We start from the raw sequence: 23,482 nt of genomic DNA, 5'->3' as shown, positions 1-23,482 counted from the left end.
TAGCAAGGAAATGTTATCTCCTATAGTGAAGCTTCAAGAATCTGTCCTTGCCTTTTATTTTCTTACATAGTCCCCAAACTTGCCCAACCATTTCTCGTCTGAAACAAATGTCCTGCTTAAGGAGATGTGTCTGGCACTCACTTGCCCTGTGCCTTCACCTTTTTGCTCCTGTTTACAGAGGAGCCCACAAGCCTCTCTCCCCAACCCCAGAGCCTACTGAAGGTTGGCCAGATCAGCAGTAGAGTGCCCCCCTGTCTGAGCTGATGAAAGTCTGCCTGCTGACGGGGTTGTGCTTCCAGAGACTCCAGGACAGATGCCTGTGCAGCGTTCTGTCTCTCAAGCAGCTTTGTGCCCCAAAGAGAGCCACTTTTCAAAACCTCTTAACTTCTTTTCCTGGCTAGACTACAAACGGGGACTTCAGGGGATTCCTTAACGTGGTTCATTATAAAGTCCAGGCTGGAAACCAGGGGCATCTCAGGCTCCGAGTGTGCGTCTCCTTAACCGGGGGAGTCCCTGGCGTGGATGCAGAAGGTCCAGGCACTGTTAGGAACTTCAGAGGTGGCGGCAGGTGCCAGGGTGTGGCTGCAGTTGTCTCCCTCATCTCTTCCAGCAGAAGGAGCCACCTCTGAGACAGAGAAGAAAGAGAGACAGGAGGCGTGGGGCGAAGAGGGGGAGGCCGGTGGAGGGAGTAAGAAGGAAGGGGCGGGTGGGGGTGCGCGCTGGGCGGGCGGGCGCTTGCGAGGCTCGGGCTCGCACGCACGCCGCCTCTGTTTGTACACAGTGCGCTCCCGACCGCCGGCTCGCTCGCTCCCCGCCAGCTCACGCTTCATTGTTCTCCAAGTCGGCAGCCCAGCCGCCGGCCGCAGAGACCCGAGCCGAGCGCACCGTCTGCGGGTCCGCGGGCGCGGGGGACCCGGCGCCCCGCCCCACCCGCCGCGCCTCGGCCGGGACCCACCCGCCGCAGAGGCTGAGCCCGCCGGCCACTCCGCGGAGCTCGCCCACCTCCCGGCGCCACCGGAGCGCAGGCGAAAGGGGAAGCAACATTCCTCTCTTGGGTCACCCCTCTTTCTCGCTCTCTCCGACAATTTGTTTCGGGAGACGCAGCGGGAAGAAGACATCTTCTTGAATCCTCTAGCGGGGTGGGGTCTGCCGCTGCCCTGCGGTGCCACCTCGGCGACACTACCCTCCGCCAAGACCCCTGACCATCGGGGTCACGTCCGAGAGACGGGATCATGAAGCGCTCGGCAGCTGCTTGGCTCCTGCTTGGGCTCAGCCTCAGCGTTCCTCAGTTCTGCAGAGGTGAGGCAAAGGGCCGGGGGCTGGCGGCAGGACAGGCGGCGAGTCCCCCTGGGAGACCCCGCGAAGGGGGCTAGAGGCGGTCCCGGGGGCGCGCCCGGAGTGGCGAGCCCTGTGGGCGGCCCGGAGGAGGCTGCGCGCCCTATCCTGGGTGCCCAGAAAAAGTGCTTTGCAAAGTCAGAGCGGAGTGTTGGTGGGGCTGAGCTGGGAAGGGGGTGTGGGGTACCCAGATGAGATCTAGGAAAGATGGGGAGGCGGGAGAGAAATTTTGCACAGCTCACGGTCTCCAAGCAAACCCTCCCCAGCCCAGTAGGTGATGCCGGATGCAGGCGCCAGGCGGGGCTTTCGCTGGGGAGCCAGAGAAGCTAGCTCGCCCCGGGGCGTGGAGTAGTTGAAAGGGGAAGAGGCTGGAGAACCACCCGGCTGTCCGCCTCCAGGGTGCCTCTTACTGCCAGGCCCACGCTGAGCAATTTGCAAATCCGAACCTGGTGCTAGGAGTTTGGGCCGTGGGTGCGGTGGAGACGGGTCTGACAAGTCCCTTCGGCTTGCACCCGTATCCCCATCCTGGACGTGCTGCATCAATAACAGAAAAACCCCAGGAACCCGCCTCTCCTGTAACCCCAAAGGTCCCGAGCTTTGCTCAGCATTTCCTTCTGGTATAAGCGTAACTCTTGGCAATAAGGAATCGTGCATAGCCAGAGAGCCCTGGCGCCCCCGCCCAAGAGCGGAAAAGTTGTAAGAGCTGGTCTGGTGGTGGTTTTCATGACTTGCATGAAATAAACCAGTCTGTTAAAAAATTAAAATAAAATACAAGACTTTGAGGACTCTCCTGCTGAGTTGCGTAGCCGGCTTCCAGGTCCCTGGGAAGGATGGCTTGTCAATACAAGTCGTTCTGGCTCCATCTCCGCTAGCTTTGGGTTGAAGTTGGCTGCCTGGAAAGGGCCAGGGGGAGCAGCAGGGACCCTGGGTGGGTCTTCGGAGGTGGATGCAGAAGGTGAGTCCCTTCTGCGCCCACATATGCGGGCGGCCCCCTCTAAGGGTTCTGTGGGTAATGAAACGGTCCGCAGGCTGCTTCAAGTGGAGAGCTGAGTGCAGTACAGGGTTTAAAATGCTGTGCCTCTCCTAAAAGGTAGCTGGATTAAAACATGCATTGACTCTGATCCATTTGATATTAGACACTGCATGAATATTGTACACCGTTTATCCGAGCACCCGTCTGTCTGTTTCACAGGAGAATTGTGAACTCTTGGGCTACAATTTGCCCAAGAAGCTGGGTGTTCCTGGTCAGATGCCCTCGATGCCCAGCTAGTAGCTATCCAGGTCGAGCCTTTCCTGGGGGGAGGGGGGCTTCCCTGCTCCCTCCCTTCTTCCCCCAGAATGTGGCTGTTTTCCCCCAGCGTGTAGGCGTGTGTAGGTGTGTGCCTCGCTGGTTTACAATGTGCCCTTCCATTTATCCTGCCGAGGCAGCCACTCCACTGAAGGTTAAGGAATGGTAATGGCTCTGTAGTTGCGCTGCAGAGTCTCTCATCGATATGAAAAAGGCAATGCTCCAGCTACCGATATTTCTCCTTTCTCTCGTTTCCCGTCCGGATTCCTCCAGCACTTTGATCCCTTAGCAGGAATGGAAGGGAAACCAGCAGGCACTGCCATCTCCACCTTCCTTCCTTGCCTGCATTCCCACCCCAAACCGAAGAGCACACACTCAGGCACACACGGGCACCTACTCCATGCCAACATCTCCTCCACCGTCAGCCCGGCCCCCGCGTGGAGGCGGAGGGCTGAGTAGGTGGAGGAGGAGAAAGTGCGTCTAGCGTCTGGGGCCGCGCTTGCCTCCCTAGGTCTGGTGCAGGAGACCTGGGGCGTCGTGAGTCGGGACTCTCTGTCTCCCAGCTCTGCACCTAAACAGCTTACTCTGCCAGGCAGTCCAACCTTAGTATGTCGCCTGGGCTCTCTTTCTGGCTCCTAGACAATGCTTTGGCACTGTATACTCCACGTTCTTCGGTAGATTTCTCTTTATCCCTGTCAACCTGGGGGAAAGGGATAGAGGGCTGTAGGAAAGAAATGGACCGCTTTCCTTGAGCCCTTTTTGCTACACTTGTATCTCTCTAATTTATTCTCCCTTAGCCCTGCAAAAAGGCAGAGTGAATCTTGCATGACAGCTCCCAACAATTAAACTTTGAGCAAACTTATTGAAGCCAGTGTTAACCATGAGAATTTCCCTTGTGCTGCCCCCACCCCACCTCCCCAGACCTAGTTTGCCTATTGTATACCTTTTATGAATTGGTTCCCTGTGTGGGTTGCAATTTATGTGCATTAATGACTAAGATTTAATAAGGACATGTAATTCTTTGTATTAGTCATTTTTATTTTAAAATTAAACCAATGGATCAGTCACATTGAATATTTTATTAACTCTTAAATTATTCATCGTTATGGGTTGCTCTAAAAAATCCAATACATGCATACAGTTGCAGCAAGCACGTGATATCTTATGCAATCTGTCCCTGTGCTTGCAGCTTGTGTCTGAAGTCTTTAAGCAAATAGCACTATCTAAAAATGTCTAGACGTGTCCTAAATACTATGAATCATTGGCACTTGCCTTTCCTTTTTTAATCAATGGTGATTTTTAGTTAATTCTACATGGGGATCAATTAGTACTTGAAAAATCTCACTCCAACTAAAAACACCCATGCTTCTCTAATTACTATAACAGTGTCTTTGCTGAAATAACAGATTTATTTCTGTACTTTTAAAAATTATTACACATTAGTGTCTTCATTACCTGATTTACATGCTCATTAATTTTATACTTTAAATGCTAACTTCAGATTCTAAGTGAAACATTTAAAAATAATTTTGAAATACTAAATTAAACATAATAACTAAGTGAAGATAAAGTATCCTGCTGTGACAGTTTGATACCAGTGCAAAGCCTTGACCTCTGCTATGATACAGAACATATTACCCCACCCCCCACCCCCATCCTAAACAATTTTTTTCTGATTATTTTAAAAGATTTTCTTAGAGATGAAATGCATTTTGTTTTAAATTTATATGGCTTGGGGAAGACACATAAAATTACAAATTAAGGGTTCCAAAAGTGAAAATGGTCTATTCTCCCTTCTGTGGTCTTGAACTTACAAAAATCTTCAAAACCAGGCAAATGTCTTTTACATCTAAACTCTTCTCAAAATTAAAACTCTTATTTTTCTCAAATATCTTATCAGTGTTTATATAAAATGTGTATTCAGGATGTAGGGTATTTTTAATAAACATTTTACTAAAACTTGCCTTTAATGCTAGATATATTCCTTCTCAGAAAATGATAACAATGCAAAGGGTTAAAATATATATGACTAATCTAAAGAAGCCTGGTTACTCAGAATCATGACAAAGTACAAATTTGACAATTTTTAGATTCTAAATACGTAGTCCAAACTCTTATTTTCGCTGATATTAAAGATAAAAATATTAATTAGTTAATTTGTTTTTGAAATTTTTCATCTTTTGAAGGGTTTTGATAATGGGATGGACTGTAATGTTATCACTTGTATCCAGTTGTGAAAACCTGACTGATTTGAGAGTTTCCTAAAGCCTAAGAGGGTTAATTCTGATATTTGTTGTTTATTGAATATACTTGCAGGTGCAAACAGCTTTGAGCATCATTTATGATGTAGTAAGTTCATTATATTCCTTGCCAAATAAAGAAACCCACAAAAAACATGTGGGTTTCAGAACTCAATTCAAATCAGATGAGAAACAGCAAATTTTGCAAATATGTAATTAATGGTATGGATTCTCTCATAGCTAATCAGTTTATTCCTATGAGTTTATATGAGTTTGAGTTTATTCCCCAAATAGTTTGCAAGCTGACTTTATTATGTTTAAAAAAAATCATAGAAAACCAAAGCCAAGCTGTTCCTATTATTCAGTTCTTATCTGTGTTTTAAGGAAGATGTCTAGCATTTTTTTTTTTTTTTTTTTTTTGAGTCACAGCCCTTGTAATGATTACCATCTTTTGGTTAATGAAAGAAACCTGTATTTATATATAAAAACTTAAGTAGTTGGCTATGTGAAATGGATTATTGAAAATTTTCTCATGGCTACATGATAATGCTAGAAATTAAGTACTTAAACTGAATGAACTGCCACTTAATTGTTACTGAAAATACCTCTAAACAGTCTTTGCTTTGTGGGAATTGTTTAAGGGAAAAGTAGACTGGGATGCACTGTGCCCTTGCCAGCAGGTGTCAGGATAATCAATGGAGATATTTTTAAAGGAGGGATGCAGGTTGAGGGGAGTAAAGGAATAAATGCTTATCTGCAAATCCACATAAAGTGACTTTCTACTTTCTGTGAAACTGATTTTATTAGTTTTCATTGCTCCCCTGAGAAAGAGAGGGAAAGTGAGTTGTAAGGACCTATTGCTTGTATCACAGGACTTTAACTTGGAGGCAGAGTAGTTCTAACGACCACACAGAAATAAATATATGTCAAGGTTGAACCTTTATTTTTCAGGGGTTTCCTGAGTAACTTACAAGGAAATGCACTTAGAGCTAAGAGGCACTTGTAGTAAAGCAATTATTACTGAAATGTTTGGAATACTTTTAAGCTTACTTTCCATATCCACTGTAAATTTTATACATGGAAATGCTGTTCTGTTGATTTATGTGGATGTATATTCTACTATTTATATGTGCAGATCTATAGTCCTGAAAGACATTACCACTTATTCTTTTTGTCACAGTTTTAAAGTGTATGTTTCCTGTATGTTTAAAGTGTATGCAAGTTTCAGAACAAGTCATGTGGCCAAAAGAGAATAAATAACATGATAAAGTTTTATTATTACCTGTTTCAGACAGTTACTGTGTTTCAGTATCTGTCAGTGACTTGACATTGTTTATTTCTAATTGGTCCTTAGTGAATAACCTTTCTTCAAAGGTACGTTCTAGCATCTGCTGATATAACCCTTAAAACAGTATTAAACTGTAATACAGTATTTAATAACAGTAATACAGTATTTAACAGTATTAAAACAGATTCACCATTGCACCATTTCAATTATACAAATTCTCTCAGTTTTTTTTTATGAAGTCACTGATATCATGCCAAGTAGTCTGTCTCCAGTGGTATATCCTTTCTGTGACAGAGACCTCCTCAAATAACCCCTTCCCCAACATTTCTTTGCTGGTTAGCAACTAGGGCACAGCATCCAGTATAAAAATTTGTCATCATTGAAAAGTTGCAAATCTCCAACACATTGTGGCATTTGCAGTTTGCTTTCTTGTGAGGAACAAAAAAAAATTAAAAAATGATCATGTAAAGCTGCTACTACTAACTCCTGAGGTTTAAAACATAAATGGAAATAAATTAGGATCTGAATTATGGAGCAATTCAGGATTTTACACATTGATTTAATCTGAGTGTCCTGCTTAAAACTGTCAAGTAGTTAATAGTTTATATCCACCCCACTTGGAGAGAAGTCTCTTGCTTTAGTTGCAGCACAGAGCTGAGAACCTAGGAGAAAACATCAAAAACTCCTAACCACTTAAAACAGATAATTGCATTTCTGCCTTAAATCATATAGAAGAGTCTATTCTCTTGGTTCCCAGGCTCACTATAAACTGAATCCCCAAATTAAAGGCATATGAGGTAATAAGTCAGGCTTAATCAGAGCAATAAAACATGGCAGCTACTAGACAAAGAGGAGATTGAACAGAGTATATGTAAAAGCAAAGTTTCCTTACAGTGTCAGAAACTAGGAACCTTCATTTGGGATGGGGGAGGGGCTGAGCCTGAAGGCCAAGAGGCTTTACCCTGTCAGAGAATGTAGCCCTAAGTGATGCAGATATGATCTTGTATACTAGGGGAAGACTCACTACCCATATGTTCAACATTTGAGGGGTACAAAGGCACTGAGATGTGTGTATTATTGAAGAGATTTTGTCCAAAATGTTTAAGCTTGAAAACCTGTTTAAAGGTAAAAGAGACATATCTGAAGAATATGCTGGTTTGAAACTTTGTTTCCCATCATTTAAGAGATTATGTTCTTATATATATATATATTTTATTGCATTTCTCCTAAAGTAATGAATGAAGGTATGAATGATCAAATACAGGACTCAATTTTGTAGAAAAAAAGTAGATATCAGAATGCAGATAAGATGTCCTGCAATTATTTGGTTATATTTTAGAAGAAAATGTACCGCTATCTGTTTTTACCATATGCGTTATTATGATGATAGTAGCCATGTAGGATTTGTTCCACAGAAGATTTAATAGTGCATGAAGTAGAATGGAGGATTTAAGTTCAAGAATTTAAGTGAAGGCTTTTTAAGTACTAAAGCACTTTTGAATGTGATTGTTACTATGGAGAAAGAAAATTGACTCTAAGCTAAGCTTTGCTCTTTCCATTTTCTAAAACAGGTCTGTATCAAACTGATCAGTCTCTTTAAAAATAATTTACTATAGTGTAACAGTCCATAGATGGAAAGGCCAAAGTTTTAATCTCTTGTTAAATGGTTTTGTGTATGATTGAAAGTAGTCTCTAGATGGGTCAGGACACCATGCATTCTTTTAAATTTATGCTTAGTATTTGATAAAGGCATGTATTTTGGGAATGCACAATAATCCTCTTCTTGTAGTGAGGTTAGGTTGACCATTTACATTTTACTGCCACTAGAGATTATGTGAACACAGCCCAAGTCAAATAGGCTCATGACTCTTGAGCAGAGAAGACTGGAACAGTCAAGTGGGAACACTGAAGAATATTTTTATTGGAAATATTTTGCGAAAACCCTCTCAGTAGTGTAGAGCAGTCTCCCATTTATAGGCACCAATCTTATCTGTGCTCACATCTCTAATACCCTTTTCTTCTCACATGTTTGGCTCCAAATATTAATTGAATTCTAATATTCTCCACACAGTCTTTCCTATTTTTTTATTCATCTTTTTTCTTTCATGACTGTTTAAGCATCTTGCTAGATAAATTAACAAGGGACATTTGATTTTTTTCTTTAGTTAGTAAATCTAACATTTATTTAATACTTGTTATGTGCTCCCATGTTCCAAGTACCATCTTTGATTCTCACAAGGATTCTATGAAGCGAGTCATATTATTATTTACATATGAATGAGAAAACAGAGACAGAGAGGTTAAATTATTTCTCAAATAAACAATCTACTAAGTATCTCATCAGAAATAGAACCAGTTTAAATCTAGAGCCTGCTTTCTTAAATACTGGGCTATGCTGTATTTCAATAGGCCACACATCCTGTATGTCATGGAGAGATTTTGTTAAATGATTTTCTTTTTTGTAGAACACACACATCATGTCCAGTTTCTGTTTAACTGGTGGATATTTTCGAAGGGACAAATTATGTTTACTTTCTTAGGACAATATTTTTTAAATTTTCAAATTTAATTTGGTAAAACATCAGTACATCTTTTCATCTTCAGAAATAAAGGTTGGTGTATACTTGGTCAGAAGGGGTTAATATGTCTTTCAGAAAAATGCATCAGTCATATGAATAGGGAAGACAGGAATTAAAGAGAAGTTGAGAAGTGATTGACAATGCATTTTCTTCAAAATCTTGCCATTCAGTTTTACTTCAACTTGACTTTTATAATTTACTTGGTTTTCTAGGATTCCACTTCTCCACTGTTGCTCAGTTTGATATGGTAAGAGTATGCTTTCCCTGTAATTTTCATATATGTCACACAGGACAAAATGATTTTAAAGGTTAACAGATACTTAATGTAGGACATAGAGATTTTAGAGGTTAACTAGGTTTTCATTTCTGCAGTTTAATGAAGGTATTTTATTTGCTTTACATGCTATTCTCATTTAATTTTATTTTTGTGTAATCCCATTAAGAAATTGTAGCCAAACAAAAGCACCAAATGGTCTCAAACCCTATCAGCTAGAAAATTATACTTTCTGATTTCTTTTGAGTTATTTAACCAAAATATGATTCACATTTTAAAACTGGAATTGTATTTGCTTTAAATATTTTACAAAATAATGAAAATTACATCATCCAATATGAGATCACTTTGTTAATATCTTGTTCTGTACATATGTACAGTATGTTATAGTTGAAATGGACCATTCATGATTTACTTTTATATTTATTGCCCTAAAATAATAACAATAAAACAATAGTTTAAATTTCATAAGCATTTCCTGTATCTATTCTAGGGGACATAAGCAGAACATTCTTAATGTCATTTAATGGATAAGGAGCGTGAGGTTTGAGAAAGTCAATTCACGTACATTCAACATGTCTTGTAATTCAGGCAGCCAATAATAGAGTTTGAACTTGATTCTCTGTGTTCTGAATCCAACTTATATTTTTTTTTTAAATCTTTTCTGCTATCCCATTTCGCTCGAGGTAGTTATAGTTGGTGTTTTTTATTTTTTGTTTTTTCCTCAGCTCTTAAACTCACAAGATGAGAAGGAGGAGTTGTACTACTTGCTTTTGCAGAAACTATTCTTACTGCCTCTCAGTACAACATTAGCACTTCCTTTCCATCAGTATATAACACTTTCTTCTCTCTTTGGAGCCAATTACTAACCAAGACAACATCCTGAACTTCCTCAAAGGCTTTTTCTCTATCATTTGCCCCCCATAAGCTTGTGACTCTTAACATTCTAGTTCTAAACTTCCTGGAAGTTCCCAACACTAAATATTCCCATCTCCATTTTTAGGTACCTGCTGGCAATGCTGTTCAATAGACTTTCGCATCACATGATTTGCTCATTTAACAGAACTTGAAATTTCTCAGACATTCCATTTTTTCCTAGAATTTTCTCTCTTTTTACCTCTCCTTGTCCTTCAGTCCCACCAAACTCACTCTGATCATTGCTGTCATTTTCAGCCCTTCTTATCTCTCTTCTTTTCCAGCCTAGACTTTGTGGTTATCCATTTCAAGAGATACTCAACCATTTGGGAATTTTTCAACCCAAATGCTTTCATCATTTTTGTTTCATGAAATCTCAGACTAAGGTAATTTCCAAAGTCCCTTTCCCTTCTCTGGCCATGAGAAAACTGGAGTTCTGTCAAGAAGTGAGAGGATCCACTGGAAATCCTGGCAAATTTGAAAGGCTGAGCTGTGGGTCCAAAGGGGACTGAGTAAGAAACATAGAAAGTGATGATATGAGGAATAAGATGATGATGGGATTGCAGTAATTCTACTGTAATTATTGATAATTATTAGTATAGATTTGAGAGTATGACCATAGGAGTTATGATTGAAGGAGAGTAGAAGACAAGATTTCTGAAGGAAAAGAGTCAAAGCATTTGGAAAAATCATCTATGTAGGTACCAAAATTCCAAAAAAGTTATACCAGGAGAAATATTTTGGAGACAAAGAGAGAGAGTGAACCAGGGACACAAATCTTTAAGGATTGAGAGAATATGGTACAGAGATCAAGAGATAACTGTAATGGGGGGTAGTATTAGAGAATAGAGATCTTTGGCAGGAAACCGAAACTGGGTAGGTTTTTATTGCTGTTGTTTGAGAGGAATGGGAGGATGTTTAGGAAGTTGCATTGAGGAGCCATGAGATGCATTGAGGGACCCAAGCCACATCTCGTGTCTAGAAGCCACGGGAGAGATAATGGTAACCATGTAAGAGGGCTGCAAGGTAAATAATCACTCAGAGGAGAGATGATTTTCTCTTGAGCAGCAAGGCAGATGTAATAGCCTAGTCCTAGGCATCATGCTCTTTGACAGTCTTCATCCTATGCTTTTTGACACATTGAGCTCATTAAAATAATCGATATGTTCACTAAGAGCTATGCTTTTAAGCACATTGAATATGTTTTCATATGCAACAACTCCTTTAAGCCTCACAAAAATTCAGGAGATTATTATTATCCCCATTGACAGATAAAGATGTAAACAGAATAATTCTAATCTGAGTGCTAAGCACTCAAAACTAGGTTTTGTAGCCCCAAGTCCAGGACTCTTCTCACTTTAGCAAAATTACAGAAAAAAGCCTTAAATCCAAGGAAGGATCCCTTCTAAATTTAAAGCACAGCTGGGTAAGAAGATGTCTGGCAGTTGTGCCCTGACCTACTTTGTCCTGTTCAGGCCTCTACGTATTTTGAGGTCTGCAGAGTTCAGGCTACAGGGTATAATGTCTGTGTCTGCCTGGTGCTTTAATCCTTGCCCATCTCGGATTATTTGTTCAAATGGTTCTTACTGGAAAACAGCATTATTACTATGGGAAGTTTTTTTTTTCTTCTTCTTCTTTGTAACATGCTCATAATTGTGCAACCTTGTGCACAAAGAATTTTTTTTTCTCGAATTTACATGTTTCAGATATTTGTCAACCATGATGTTCCTTCTCGAGTTTCTGACATGCTAAAGTCGTACATATTTTTCCTTTAATCTGTCCTTGTAATACATTCCTTTCATCATTTTAGTTGTTTCATTTGGAATCTGTCCAAGTAGCCTACATATTTATGCAACAGGCTTGCCAAAGTCTCAAAAGAGAATTCTAGGGATGTGCTTCCGAAAATAATGCCACCCACATTAGCCTGTACTTTTTAATTGTGCAAATATGATTGTTTTGCTGGTTAAGTTTTTCTATCAGACTGTCTTTTTCCCAGTAATACTTATCTATGCCTTTTTTATTTCATAATTTTGTTTTGTGTTAGCCTTCACTGGAGTTTTGCTTTGTATTTTTCTTCATTCTGTATTCAGTATAATGATCATTACTACTATATGATGCATTCTCTGCCCACAGAATCTCAGAATAATCTGATTTCTTCCCTGCAAATTATATTATTCCGCTATTTATTGCTGTTTTAATATCATGTACATATCAGCTAAACAATAATGCAATGTACAAATTTTCATCCTTAGCTTTTTTTGCATATTTATTTATTTTTGGGTCTGTAAAGTATTCATTATGTTCTTGAAACCATCGTCCGTCTCTATTCCTGTATTTTTCCTATTGTTTTATTTCTAACTATCTCCTCTGATATGCTGCCATTTTCTGTTCCCAGATCATTCCTCAGCTTAAACTGCACAACCTCAGAGAATCTTTCTGATAGCTTTCTCCAAGTAACTGAGGCGTCAGCACACACATGCACACACACACACACACACACACACACACACACAGAGTATATTCCTGTCAATTTCTATTATCTGATCTTTTCTGAAATTATAGCATTTTTCAAAAATCATATAATCACTTGCTTGATAGCTTATTTGTTTTTCTCTCGTTTGTATTCTTGCAAGCTTCATGGGGGTGGAAGAATATTAATGTGTATGAAAAGTGACACTGAAGTCGCTTAGTCGTGTCTGACCCTTTGGGACCACTTGGGCTGTGGCCTGCCAGGCCCCTCCATCCATGGGATTTTCCAGGCAAGAATACTGGAGTGGTTTGTCATTTCCTTCTCCAGGGAATTGGCCCGACCCAGGAATCGAACCCAGGTCTCCCACACTGCAGGCAGACTCTTTACCATCTGAGCCACCAGGGAAGCTATTAATGTGTATATCCACCTGCAAATATGATGCCTTGTATAGAGTAGGTACTCAATATTTGTTGCCTGAATGGCGTACATGAATGAGTGAAAAATATGGATGAAAAACAATGTGGCTCATATATAAATCTTCCACTGGTTTAAAAAAAAAAGTGTTCCTTTGATAGACCCATTAGCTCATTTAATAAATTCTTATCTACTTGACGCACAGATGCAGTGACGTGTGATTTGTGACACAAGTGATACATTCTTAGAAAGCAATAAATACGTAAGTAGTGGCAAACGCTGAGAGCTGACTAAATAAATTACCTACTTGTTTCCACAGCTGTCTAACTTATAAACACTTTAAAATCAAGATTTGGGTTTTACCTTAAATTATCAAATTACAATAACATAGTCATTGAATATGGAAGATAGTAAGCTTCAGACTGTCATTTTATTATCAAAAGTTGACAAGAAAAGTATGTGTAACAAAGGCAAAACACTTGGTGTTTTTGCTTGTCAGGTGAAGGAGCTACAGGTAGCCCTTTCATCTGCTAATTGCCCAGTATCCTGGCGATCACTCCCATGAGCTCTACCAGCAATGACTTTCCTCCACACCTATCTCCTTTTCCTCATCCCACCACACAGTAATACCTGTGAACCCAGATGTACTTGGCAGAGAGGAAAAGACAGCCTGGGTGCTGTGTCTGCCCAGGAGCCCAGAGCCTCTGAAATAGCTCTGTTTAGAGTTGCTTGTGTCATGACAATCTTTATGTCAGCGCAAACTGCTCTTTATTTATCTTCGAGCAACTATACTTCTGCCTCTCTTAAATGCCTCAGTGGTTCTGAAACAGTTTGTATGCTTGTGACCCCAGGAATTGTGTGATTTCCACTCCCAGTCTCAAAGCTCTGAAAATGGCATATATGTCTATAAAAGATATAATGGCAAAGGATTATGTAGAAAAAAATTTATAAAATCTATTGCTTTGCTCCTTTTTATGTGATACGAAAGAAACTTGGGCTGTTTTTGTTTGTTTTTTGAGGCGCAGTTAACTCCTTATCTTGGTTTTGAAGTTTTAATTATTTTTGAACTTAAAAGTATATGTTCATTGAAGAAAAGTTTTAATGGTGACACTTTAGTGTATATTTAGAGACTTGTTTCAATAAATATCAAACTAGTAGTTTTATGATTTATTCAGTAACTTTATTGAGTAGCAGTGAACACCAAGAACTGTTCTGGGTGTTGGAATTAGAGACAGTGAACAAAATTTCCTGTTCACTAGAGCTTATGTTCTAATGGAGAGAAACAGAGAATCAGCTAAGGAAATTGTCTTGGAGGTTAAAAGGAGGTGGTACGTATTTCAACAGTGAATTTCATTTTTATGTAGGGCATTTATGTCAAGCCTGACTTCAAAGATATTAAAGAAGTGACTTATATGTTGCAAGTATCATCTCAAGTTTCATTTGTCTTTATATTTATTATGTTTATTATGCAAAAGTCAAAGCAAGTTTATTTTGTAAAATACATTTTATTTTCCTTTATGAATTCTGCTTTTGTTATCATATTTAAATGTGTATGAATTGCCATTTGTTTCCCCACCAACGGTTATCTGTGTGTTCCAACATGACTTAAAACAGCTGTTGGAAAATGAAGCATGTCTTATACTAAATGATAGTACATATTTGCATCAGTTCAGAGACATATTTACTTGGTTGCTTCTCCATTAATGTGACAGTGGCACATGGTTTTAGTTATTGTAGCTTTGTAATATGTTTGTGCCACTGTGTATAATTATTTAGAAGTATATCTGAATATGGTCTAGCAATATCTTAGTTGGGATGTTTACATCTATTTTTATAAGTTATATTTTGAGCTGTATTTATCCAGCTTGGTTTTGGGGCACTAGTAGATATGCAGAATTAAGGGACGCTTCTGTCTGGTGGAGGGAATTTTCTGTTTCTTGAAGTTTTGACATAACTCATATACTAGGCTGTCTGACCTGTTTTTTGAGTACAATATTTTGTAATTTATTCACATATATAGCATTGAAATGTTTGCAAAAATTCTGTTTTGTTCATGCAAATGCAGAGAACTAAAACGTTACATAATTCTCTCACCCTCCTGACAAAATTGCCACCTCCAAAGGAATCAGGGTCATCTTTTCTTCTGCTGTGTTTTGCTACCTAAAACTTCAACTTCTTCCAGTCCTAATGCCAGACCACAAAAATAGCTTAATAAAAATTTCCTTAAGAATAGTAGTAGTGACACTATTTAAAATATTTTAGCTAGTGTTATTAAATTGTTTTATTAAAGAAATATGCTTTATTTTGCTTTTTTTTTTATTAGTTGGAGGCTAATTACTTCACAACATTTCAGTGGGTTTTGTCATACATTGATATGAATCAGCCATAGATTTACACATATTCCCCATCCCGATCCCCGCTCCCACCTCCCTCTCCACCCGATTCCTCTGGGTCTTCCCAGTGCACCAGGCCCGAGCACTTGTCTCATGCATCCCAATTTTGCTTTTAAAAAGGCTCATTTTCAAAATTATATGTGGATCATAAACCTCAGCTTAATTTTGAATTAGCAGTTTATTGATTATACTTTTCAATACAAGAATTAACTTAGATTTCGATACCAAAGTACAATCACATTATTGGAATTTTCCCCCTAGTAACTGTAAATGTTTATTATATGTATGTAAACTTTTAATCCTTTATTATAAAGGAAAGTATTAAAGAAGTTAGAAGAATAAAAGCCCTAATGAATGACTTCTTTAGTTCATAGTAGAGTTCACATGGTGATTACTTTAAAAATAAAATATATTCAGAAGTCAATTTTACAAATAGAAAAACAAAAATAAGCAAAATTGTTGCTAGAAATAATTTCTGTATATTCTTTGGCAAGTGGTATAGATCAGTTTGAAGTAACATTTCTTTTTTATTTTAAGTGGATTATTTGGTTTTGTGTTCTTCATAATTCAAGATTACTTTGAAATATTAAATATTATTACAGCAGCTGCATAGTTTACCAATGTAGGGTTGGAGTTTTCAGATTGCTGATATAATTTTAATTGGGACTGTGTTATAAATTCAGTCAATTGACTTTGGGATAGGAAGAGGCATGAAGAACTCTTCCAGGATCAATTGTTTTTGAGAGCAGTTATTAAGAGCAAAGCTTAGCCCAGGCAACTGGAGCATGCAAAGTTTAACGATGACTTCTTGGACTCATTTATGTTGGTATATCAGTCTGAAAGTATGCATTTTAATATGTAACTGCATTGTAGAAAACTTAATATTTATGTCATTTGGCAATATGAGGAATATAAACCATCACTCCGTAACGTTTATTAGGTGTAGCTTGGATCAACCCTTTCTTTTTCCAGAAGTCATAGGAAAATACTAACTCTGAGGAAGATACAGTTTAACAATTTAGAGCTTATTCACATGGTTCGCTGGTTCCCTGACTCATACAAAAGGAAATTAAAGTAAAATGAATTGATGAATAATTTGGTTGCTCTCCAGGAATTTAAACACTGTTGTTTCTTTTGTTGGAGTAATAATCATGGTATGTAGTAAAGCAACAACGTATTATTGATATATGCTTTTAAAGCTGATAATCCAGAAATTAAATGGAAGCCACTCCAGGAAACCTCCTAATACATGTTTATAGTTAATACTTAATTCTTTTGGCATTACTGCTCACTTGGGAAGTTGGCTTATATATATCCTACATTAAGTTCATTTTGTTATGTATCTACATAGGCTTGTTATTGTAGGATGTTGTTACTCAGACCTGCTGCTATGGAGCAACATACAGAAAACTCTTGTATAACCAGAGTATTTGTGACTTCCAGTTTAGGTTATTAGACTTATTATGTTGGGAGGGTCAATGTTGGTTCTTTGGGTTTATGAAAATTGCTGATATATTTGCAGTAACAGTGTTTAAGTGTTAGTTGCTCAGTCATGTCTAACTCTTTGTGACCCCATGGACTGTAGCCCACCAGGCTCTTCTGTCCATGAGATTCTTCAGGCAAGAATAAAGGATCTTCTGACCCAGGGATCTAACCCAGGTCTCTCGCATTGCAGGCAGATTCTTGACCATATGAGCTGCCAGAAAGGTACTATAAATTTTAGAGGCATTTTGATATGCAGAAAAGCATAACAACCTGAAGTGTCTGGTTCAGTGAATTTTCAAGATTGTATCTGCCCATTTAATCACTAACTAAAACATGATATAGACTGTTTCCATAATCCTAGAAAATTCTCCCATGCTATATGTCCAACCAAATTCCATCCTTACCTGCCTCTCTCCAGCATCTGTATTTTATTTCTGTCACCATAGATTAACTTTGTCTGATTTGGGACTTCATTGTTAGGAGAGAAAGAGAGAGTGACTGAGAGAGAGAGAGGAAGTCCTTCTTTTTCTTGAATATTTCATACATTTATAGCAGAATTTGTTCTTTAGTTGTTGGACAATTGAGTTGTTTGCTGTTTTTAGCTATTATGCATAAGGTAATCTGAAAATATTATACACTTTTTTTTATAGACATGAATTTCATTTCTCTTGGATGAATACCTAGGAATAGAATTGTTGAGTCATAGGCTAATATGTTTAACTTGATGAAAACCTACTTGACAGATCTCTAAAGTGCTTATATCATTTTGCTCTCCCATATGTGTGAAAGGTCCAATTATTCCCATGTCCTCACCAAAATTTGTTCTACAGTTGACGAACAATGAAAGGTTTAGGGTCATTAACTCTCCACCTAAAAGTGACCCTCACAGTTTAAACTCCTGTTGTTCAAGGGTCAACTGTATTATTCTTTTGATTGTAGCTATTCTAGTTGATATGAAATAGTATCTCACTACATTTTAAATTTGCATTTCTTAATGACTTAGGATTTGAGGACATATGAGTTTCTTGACATTCATATATCTTTTGCAAACTGTCCAGTATTTTGCAAATACTACTTTTTGTTGTTTGGGAATTTTAAAGTTGATCTGTAGAAGTTCTGTATATATCCTGGATATGATTACTTTGCAACATATATATATATATATATATATATATATACACACACACACATATATATATATATATATATCAAATGTTTTTCTTAGCCTGCAACTTCATAGTCATTTCTTAATAGTTCTTGATGTAGAACTTACTGATTTTGATGAAGTGCACTTTATCAATGTTTTTATTTTAGAGTGTTTCTAATGTTCTAAAAGGTCTTTGCCTGGTCAAGTGTCACAAATATATTGTTTTATTTTTTTCCCTCTAGAAATCTCATATTTCTGATTTTTATATTTAGGGTTATTATCCTTCTTAAGTTAATTTTTGTATGTATCATGAGGTATAGATTGAAGTTTATTTTCCATAGAGAGATCAATTATCTTAATTTGTTGGAAAGACTGCTTTCTCCTTTGAATTGACTTGGTGCATTAGTTATGTCTATTCTGTGTCTTTAATTTCTTTATCTTTACATCACTACCAGATTGCCTTGATTACTTTAGCTATATAGTAAGGCTTGAATTTATGTAATTCTTCTAAATTTACTTTGTATCTAAATTTTAGGATTGTCAATTTCTTCAAAAAAGCTTGCTGGGATTTTGATTAAAATTGCATTAAATTTGTAGATTGCCTTGACAAGAAGGGACATATTAACAATATTATATCTTCCAACCAATTACAATGTTTTATTTGTTCATTCATATATCTGTGTGGATCCATATTTAACAAAAGGACTCATTCCTTTTACTGTTGTAAGGTTTTATAAAATAGAAAGCATTTTTACATTGATGACTCATGCTTACTTTGTTCTAAAATGGAAATTAAGTATTAAAAGTGGAACTCATTCAGCACCATAGTAAGCTTCACAGTACTTACAAAAGCACTTTGCACATAGAATACACTGTATAGACAAATTGAAAACCATTTTGTTAATACTTGTATAACATGACTATGCTGTTGGGAGAAAAACCAGCCTTCCCAATAATGAAGTCTTTTTTAAAACTAAAGTATATAAATATGCAAGTTTCCAGAAAAATAAACTGAGATTAATAGCATTACACCAGTTTAAAGCTCAAAAAACAAAACCTTTAAAACACTGAATAGTTGATGACATCAGAGAAGGTGAGAGTACCTGTGATAATTTTATTCTCCTAGAAATAAAGATTGCACTTTGGCCACCTTGGTTAAGTAAGTGCTTCTGCTATTTATAAAGATAATGGTAGTTTTAGTTATTTATAGCTTTATACAGAATAGTCAGGTTCCCCAGGCAGGAAGCTATTGTGGAGAGGCTTCATCCTGCTTTAGAAGCTTTAAAATTGTGTGTGTGTGTTGATGACCTTGTGCTAGAGGGGTGTTATCACCAGAAAGCTTTTGCTTTGACTGAATCTCTTGAACCAAGTCCAAACTAATATGATTTTCTTTGAAACAAGTTAAGCAAAACCCATCAACTGTCTGTCTTTTCTATCACCACTTGTTTTGCAGAACTGACTTCGGAAAGTGGACCAAAGCTATACTGAAAGGCAAGATACATGATTTTGAGTCCCTCACTATTGTCACTTTTCCAGCACATTTGAAAATATTTATATGTTAATATGGCATCTAGAACATTTTATGAGAAAAATATTCCTAGAACAATCTTGCTATATAACTGTAAGCCACTCCCCAAGTAAATTTTTTGTTGCTTATATGATAATTAAATGCTAGACTGAGTTATTAGAAAAGGGATTGCATTCTTCTTGCTTGAGAGGCCATTTTTAGAAGGGGATTTATATCCAGTCTCCTCCCATGATTTAGATATACCAATATGGGTACAGTGAAATAAAAATTTTTTTTTAAAAGACTACCTTTTGCTGTGTGGATCTGTGATAAAATTCCTCAGATCTTTACCAAGCCCTGCTTTGAAATTTGCTAAGGTATCTTTTCCTTTCAGTGTTTACTGAGGTTCTCATTTAGGTAATTATGATTCTGGAGGTTATAACCTACACAAGTGATGGCACTGCTTATTCCTTCTTTACTAATTTAATAGGAAATGACTGATAAAGGGCATTTGATTTATCTACTCACTTCACATTAAGAGATACTTTTGAGGGCAGTGAATTTATTCCCAGGCTTCAAACACCTTGGCTTTAATTTATCAAACTTCAGTTGTAAGTAAATTAGCGGGGTTCCTACTGAAATAATTGAATTCAGGGAAGGTTGTACAAATAGTTGTTCCTATAGTTTCTCACACATTTCTGTAGGGTCCAAACTGTTGGAAAGCAATTAGAGTCTGAATTACTCAGTTACACCTGTAACACCTGTTCTTTGACCTTATAAAATCTTGCCTTTTCCCTCTATTAACCCTCATCTTGCCTTCCCTTCCCTTTCAATTCAGTTTATATCATTTTGCCTCTTATGTGACATGTGAATCTTCAACTCACCCAGGTCTTGAGTTGCTTTGACTCGGTGTTCATTCAGGCTTTAGTTCAGTTCAGTCGCTCAGTCGTGTCCGACTCTTTGTGACCCCATGAACTGCAGCACTCCTGGCCTCCCTGTCCATCACCAACTCCCAGAGTCCACCCAAACCTATGTCCATTGAGTCAGTGATGCCATCCAACCATCTCATCCTCTGTCGTCCCCTTCGCCTCCTGCCTTCAATCTTTCCCAGCATTAGGGTCTTTTCAAATGAGTCAGCTCTTCGCATCAGGTGGCCACAGTATTGGAGTTTCAGCTTCAACATCAGTCCTTCCAATGAACACCTAGGACTGATCTCCTTTAGGATGGACTGGTTGGATTTCCTTGCAGTCCAAGGGTCTCTCAAGAGTCTTCTCCAACAACACAGTTCAAAAGCATCAATTCTTCGGTGCTCAGGTTTCTTTATAGTTCAACTCTCACATCCATACATGACCACTGGAAAAACCAGAGCCTTGACTAGACGGGCTTTTGTTGACAAAGTAATGTCTCTGCTTTTTAATATGCTGTTTAGGTTGGTCATAACTTTCCTTCCAAGCAGTAAGCGTCTTTTAATTTCATAGCTGCAGTCACCATCTGCAGTGATTTTGGAGCCCAGAAAAATAAAGTCAGCCACTGTTTCCACTGTTTCCCCATCTATTTGCCATGAAGTGATGGAACCGGATGCCATGATCTTAGTTTTCTGAATGTTGAGCTTTAAGCCAACCTCTTCACTTTCCTCTTTCACTTTCATCAAGAAGCTCTTTAGTTCTTCTTCACTTTCTGCCATAAGGGTGGTGTCATCTGCATGTCTAAGGTTATTGATATTTCTCCCGGCAAACTTGATTCCAGCTTTTGCTTCCTCCAGCCCAGCGTTTCTCATGATGTATTCTTCATATAAGTTAAATAAGCAGGGTCACAATATATAGCCTTGACGTACTCATTTTCCTATTTGGAACCAGTCTGTTGTTCCATGTTCAGTTCTACCTGTTGCTTCCTGACCTGCGTAAAGGTCTCTCAAGAGGCAGGTCAGGTGGTCTGGTATTCCATCTCTTTCAGAATTTTCCACAGTTTATTGTGATCCACACAGTCAAAGGTTTTGGCATAGTTAGTAAAGCAGAAATAGATGTTTTTCTGGAACTCTCTTGCTTTTTTCATGATCCAGTAAATGCTGGCAATTTGATCTCTGGTTCCTCTGCCTTTTCTAAAACCGGCTTAGATAGTAGTAATAGTGGTGTTTTAGTCATAGAAACATGATTTTGTCACTGCACTGAGAATAGATTCATTTCATAGGTATACATATAATTTTTATTTTTTTAAATTTATTTTTATTAGTTGGAGGCTAATAACTTTACAACACTGTAGTGGTTTTTGTCATACATTGACATGAATCAGCCATGGATTTACAAGTATTCCCCATCCCGATCCCCCCTCCCACCTCCCTTTCCACCCGATTCCTCTGGGTCTTCCCAGCGCACCAACCTGCCTGACTTCAGACTCTACTACAAAGCCACAGTCATCAAGACAGTATGGTACTGGCACAAAGACAGAAATACAGATCAATGGAACAGAATAGAAAGCCCAGAGATAAATCCATGAACTTATGGACACCTTATCTTCGACAACGGTGGCAAGAATATACAATGGAAAAAAAGACAACCTCTTTAACAAGTGGTGCTGGGAAAACTGGTCAACCACTTGTAAAAGAATGAAACTAGAACACTTTCTAACACCATTCACAAAAATAAACTCAAAATGGGTTAAAGATCTAAATGTAAGACCAGAAACTATAAAACTCCTAGAGGAGAACATAGGCAAAACCCTCTCCGACATAAATCACAGCAGGATCCTCTATGACCCACCTCCCAGAATATTGGAAATAAAAGCAAAAATAAACAAATGGGACCTAATGAAACTTAAAAGCTTTTGCACAACAAAGGAAACTCAAAGCAAGGTGAAAATAACATATAATTTTTAAAACCATTGTATCAGAGTATAAAATTTTAATTCCATAATCATAATTATAATCACTGAGGATACAAAAAGATACAGGGGACTTCTTGCCATTTACTTCTTATTTATTGGGGGTTTAGAAAAGAGGAGTTAGTTGAACAACTTGAATGTTTTAACAGTCTGAGCCTAAGATGATCCGAGTACAGCAGAGACACCCCTGTCCCACTGTCTGTGTTGCATTCTCCTGGTCCGTGCTTGGATGGACAGTGCCATGGTTAGCCAAGGTTAGCCTCTATTTCTCAAGTCTGGATGCTCTAACTGCTGAATAACCTCTTTCTCCCAGTCCTGTTCATCTACCAGCACACTCTGACATTCTTTCTTTGGATGATTGTACATTCCTTTATGTCCACATTAACTGTTGCTGTCCTGGAAAGTCTTTTCTCTCTGCTACAAGTATAAGTGTTAGTCTCTCAAGCATGTCTGAGTCTTTGTGACCTCATGGACTGTAGCCTCCCAGGCTTCTCTGTCCACGGGATTCTCCAGGCAAGAATACTGGAGTGGGTAGCCATTCCCTTCTCCAGGGGATCTTCCTGACCTAGATATTGAACCAGGGTCTCCTGCCTTGCAGGCAGATTCTTCACTGTCTGAGCCACCAGGGAAGCCCCTTTTCTATCTGTTGGGATTTTTTAATATAACCAGCAGTTGGCAATTTTATTTTTCAGTTTTCCAAGTTCTTAGGGGATTACAAACATGTTTATTTTTTTTTATTTTTTTTACAAACATGTTTAAAATTGCAACCACAGTATGCCTGAGCCATTTAACTGAGTGCCATTGTTCATCAGCTACTCTTGTGTCTGACTCTTTGCGACCCCATGGACTGTTGCCCACCAGGCTCCTCTGACCATGAGATTTTCTAAGCAAGAATACTAGAGTGGGTTGCAATTTCCTTCTCCATCTTTTAAGTTTAATGATTAGCAGTGTGTCATATCGTGTATCTATTTAAATTCTTATGTGATCAAATTCTGGGTAAAAGTTGGGCATGGGAGAGGACATTTATCCAAATTCTAGCTGTGTTGAGTATAGCCTCCTTGCACATTTTATGATAATGATATAAAGGCAGACATGCCTGGTAATGTCTTAATCAAATGATTGACAAAAATTTTATTCTTCATATTTGAGTCATCTTGGACTGAAATCACAAGCTAAAGAATGTAAAATGTTAACTTATACAGGACAGAGCAGCAGAAACCTTAAAATAGCAGTTCTTTATAAACCCAAATTCTCATACCTAGATGAGCGC

General features: G+C 38.4%; 1 protein-coding gene across 3 annotated transcripts in view; it reads left to right on the top strand.

The window, feature by feature from the left end:
• Positions 1–985: 985 nt before the first annotated feature.
• EDIL3 (EGF like repeats and discoidin domains 3) overlaps positions 986–23,482 on the top strand; it is a 457,861-nt gene continuing 435,364 nt past the window's right edge. The window contains exon 1 of one of the 3 annotated variants that reach the window (XM_061151964.1): positions 986–1,299. In XM_061151964.1, the coding sequence (XP_061007947.1) occupies positions 1,233–1,299 (67 nt within the window). In that variant the 5' untranslated portion in view covers positions 986–1,232. The remainder of the gene's footprint in view (positions 1,300–23,482) is intronic. The other 2 variants (XM_061151963.1, XM_061151962.1) reach the window with 2 other exon arrangements.

The sequence above is a fragment of the Dama dama genome, chromosome 9 (genome assembly GCF_033118175.1).
Source record: "Dama dama isolate Ldn47 chromosome 9, ASM3311817v1, whole genome shotgun sequence".
NCBI classification, from domain to species: Eukaryota; Metazoa; Chordata; class Mammalia; order Artiodactyla; family Cervidae; genus Dama; species Dama dama.
This window is presented reverse-complemented; position numbering and strand designations above follow the sequence as displayed.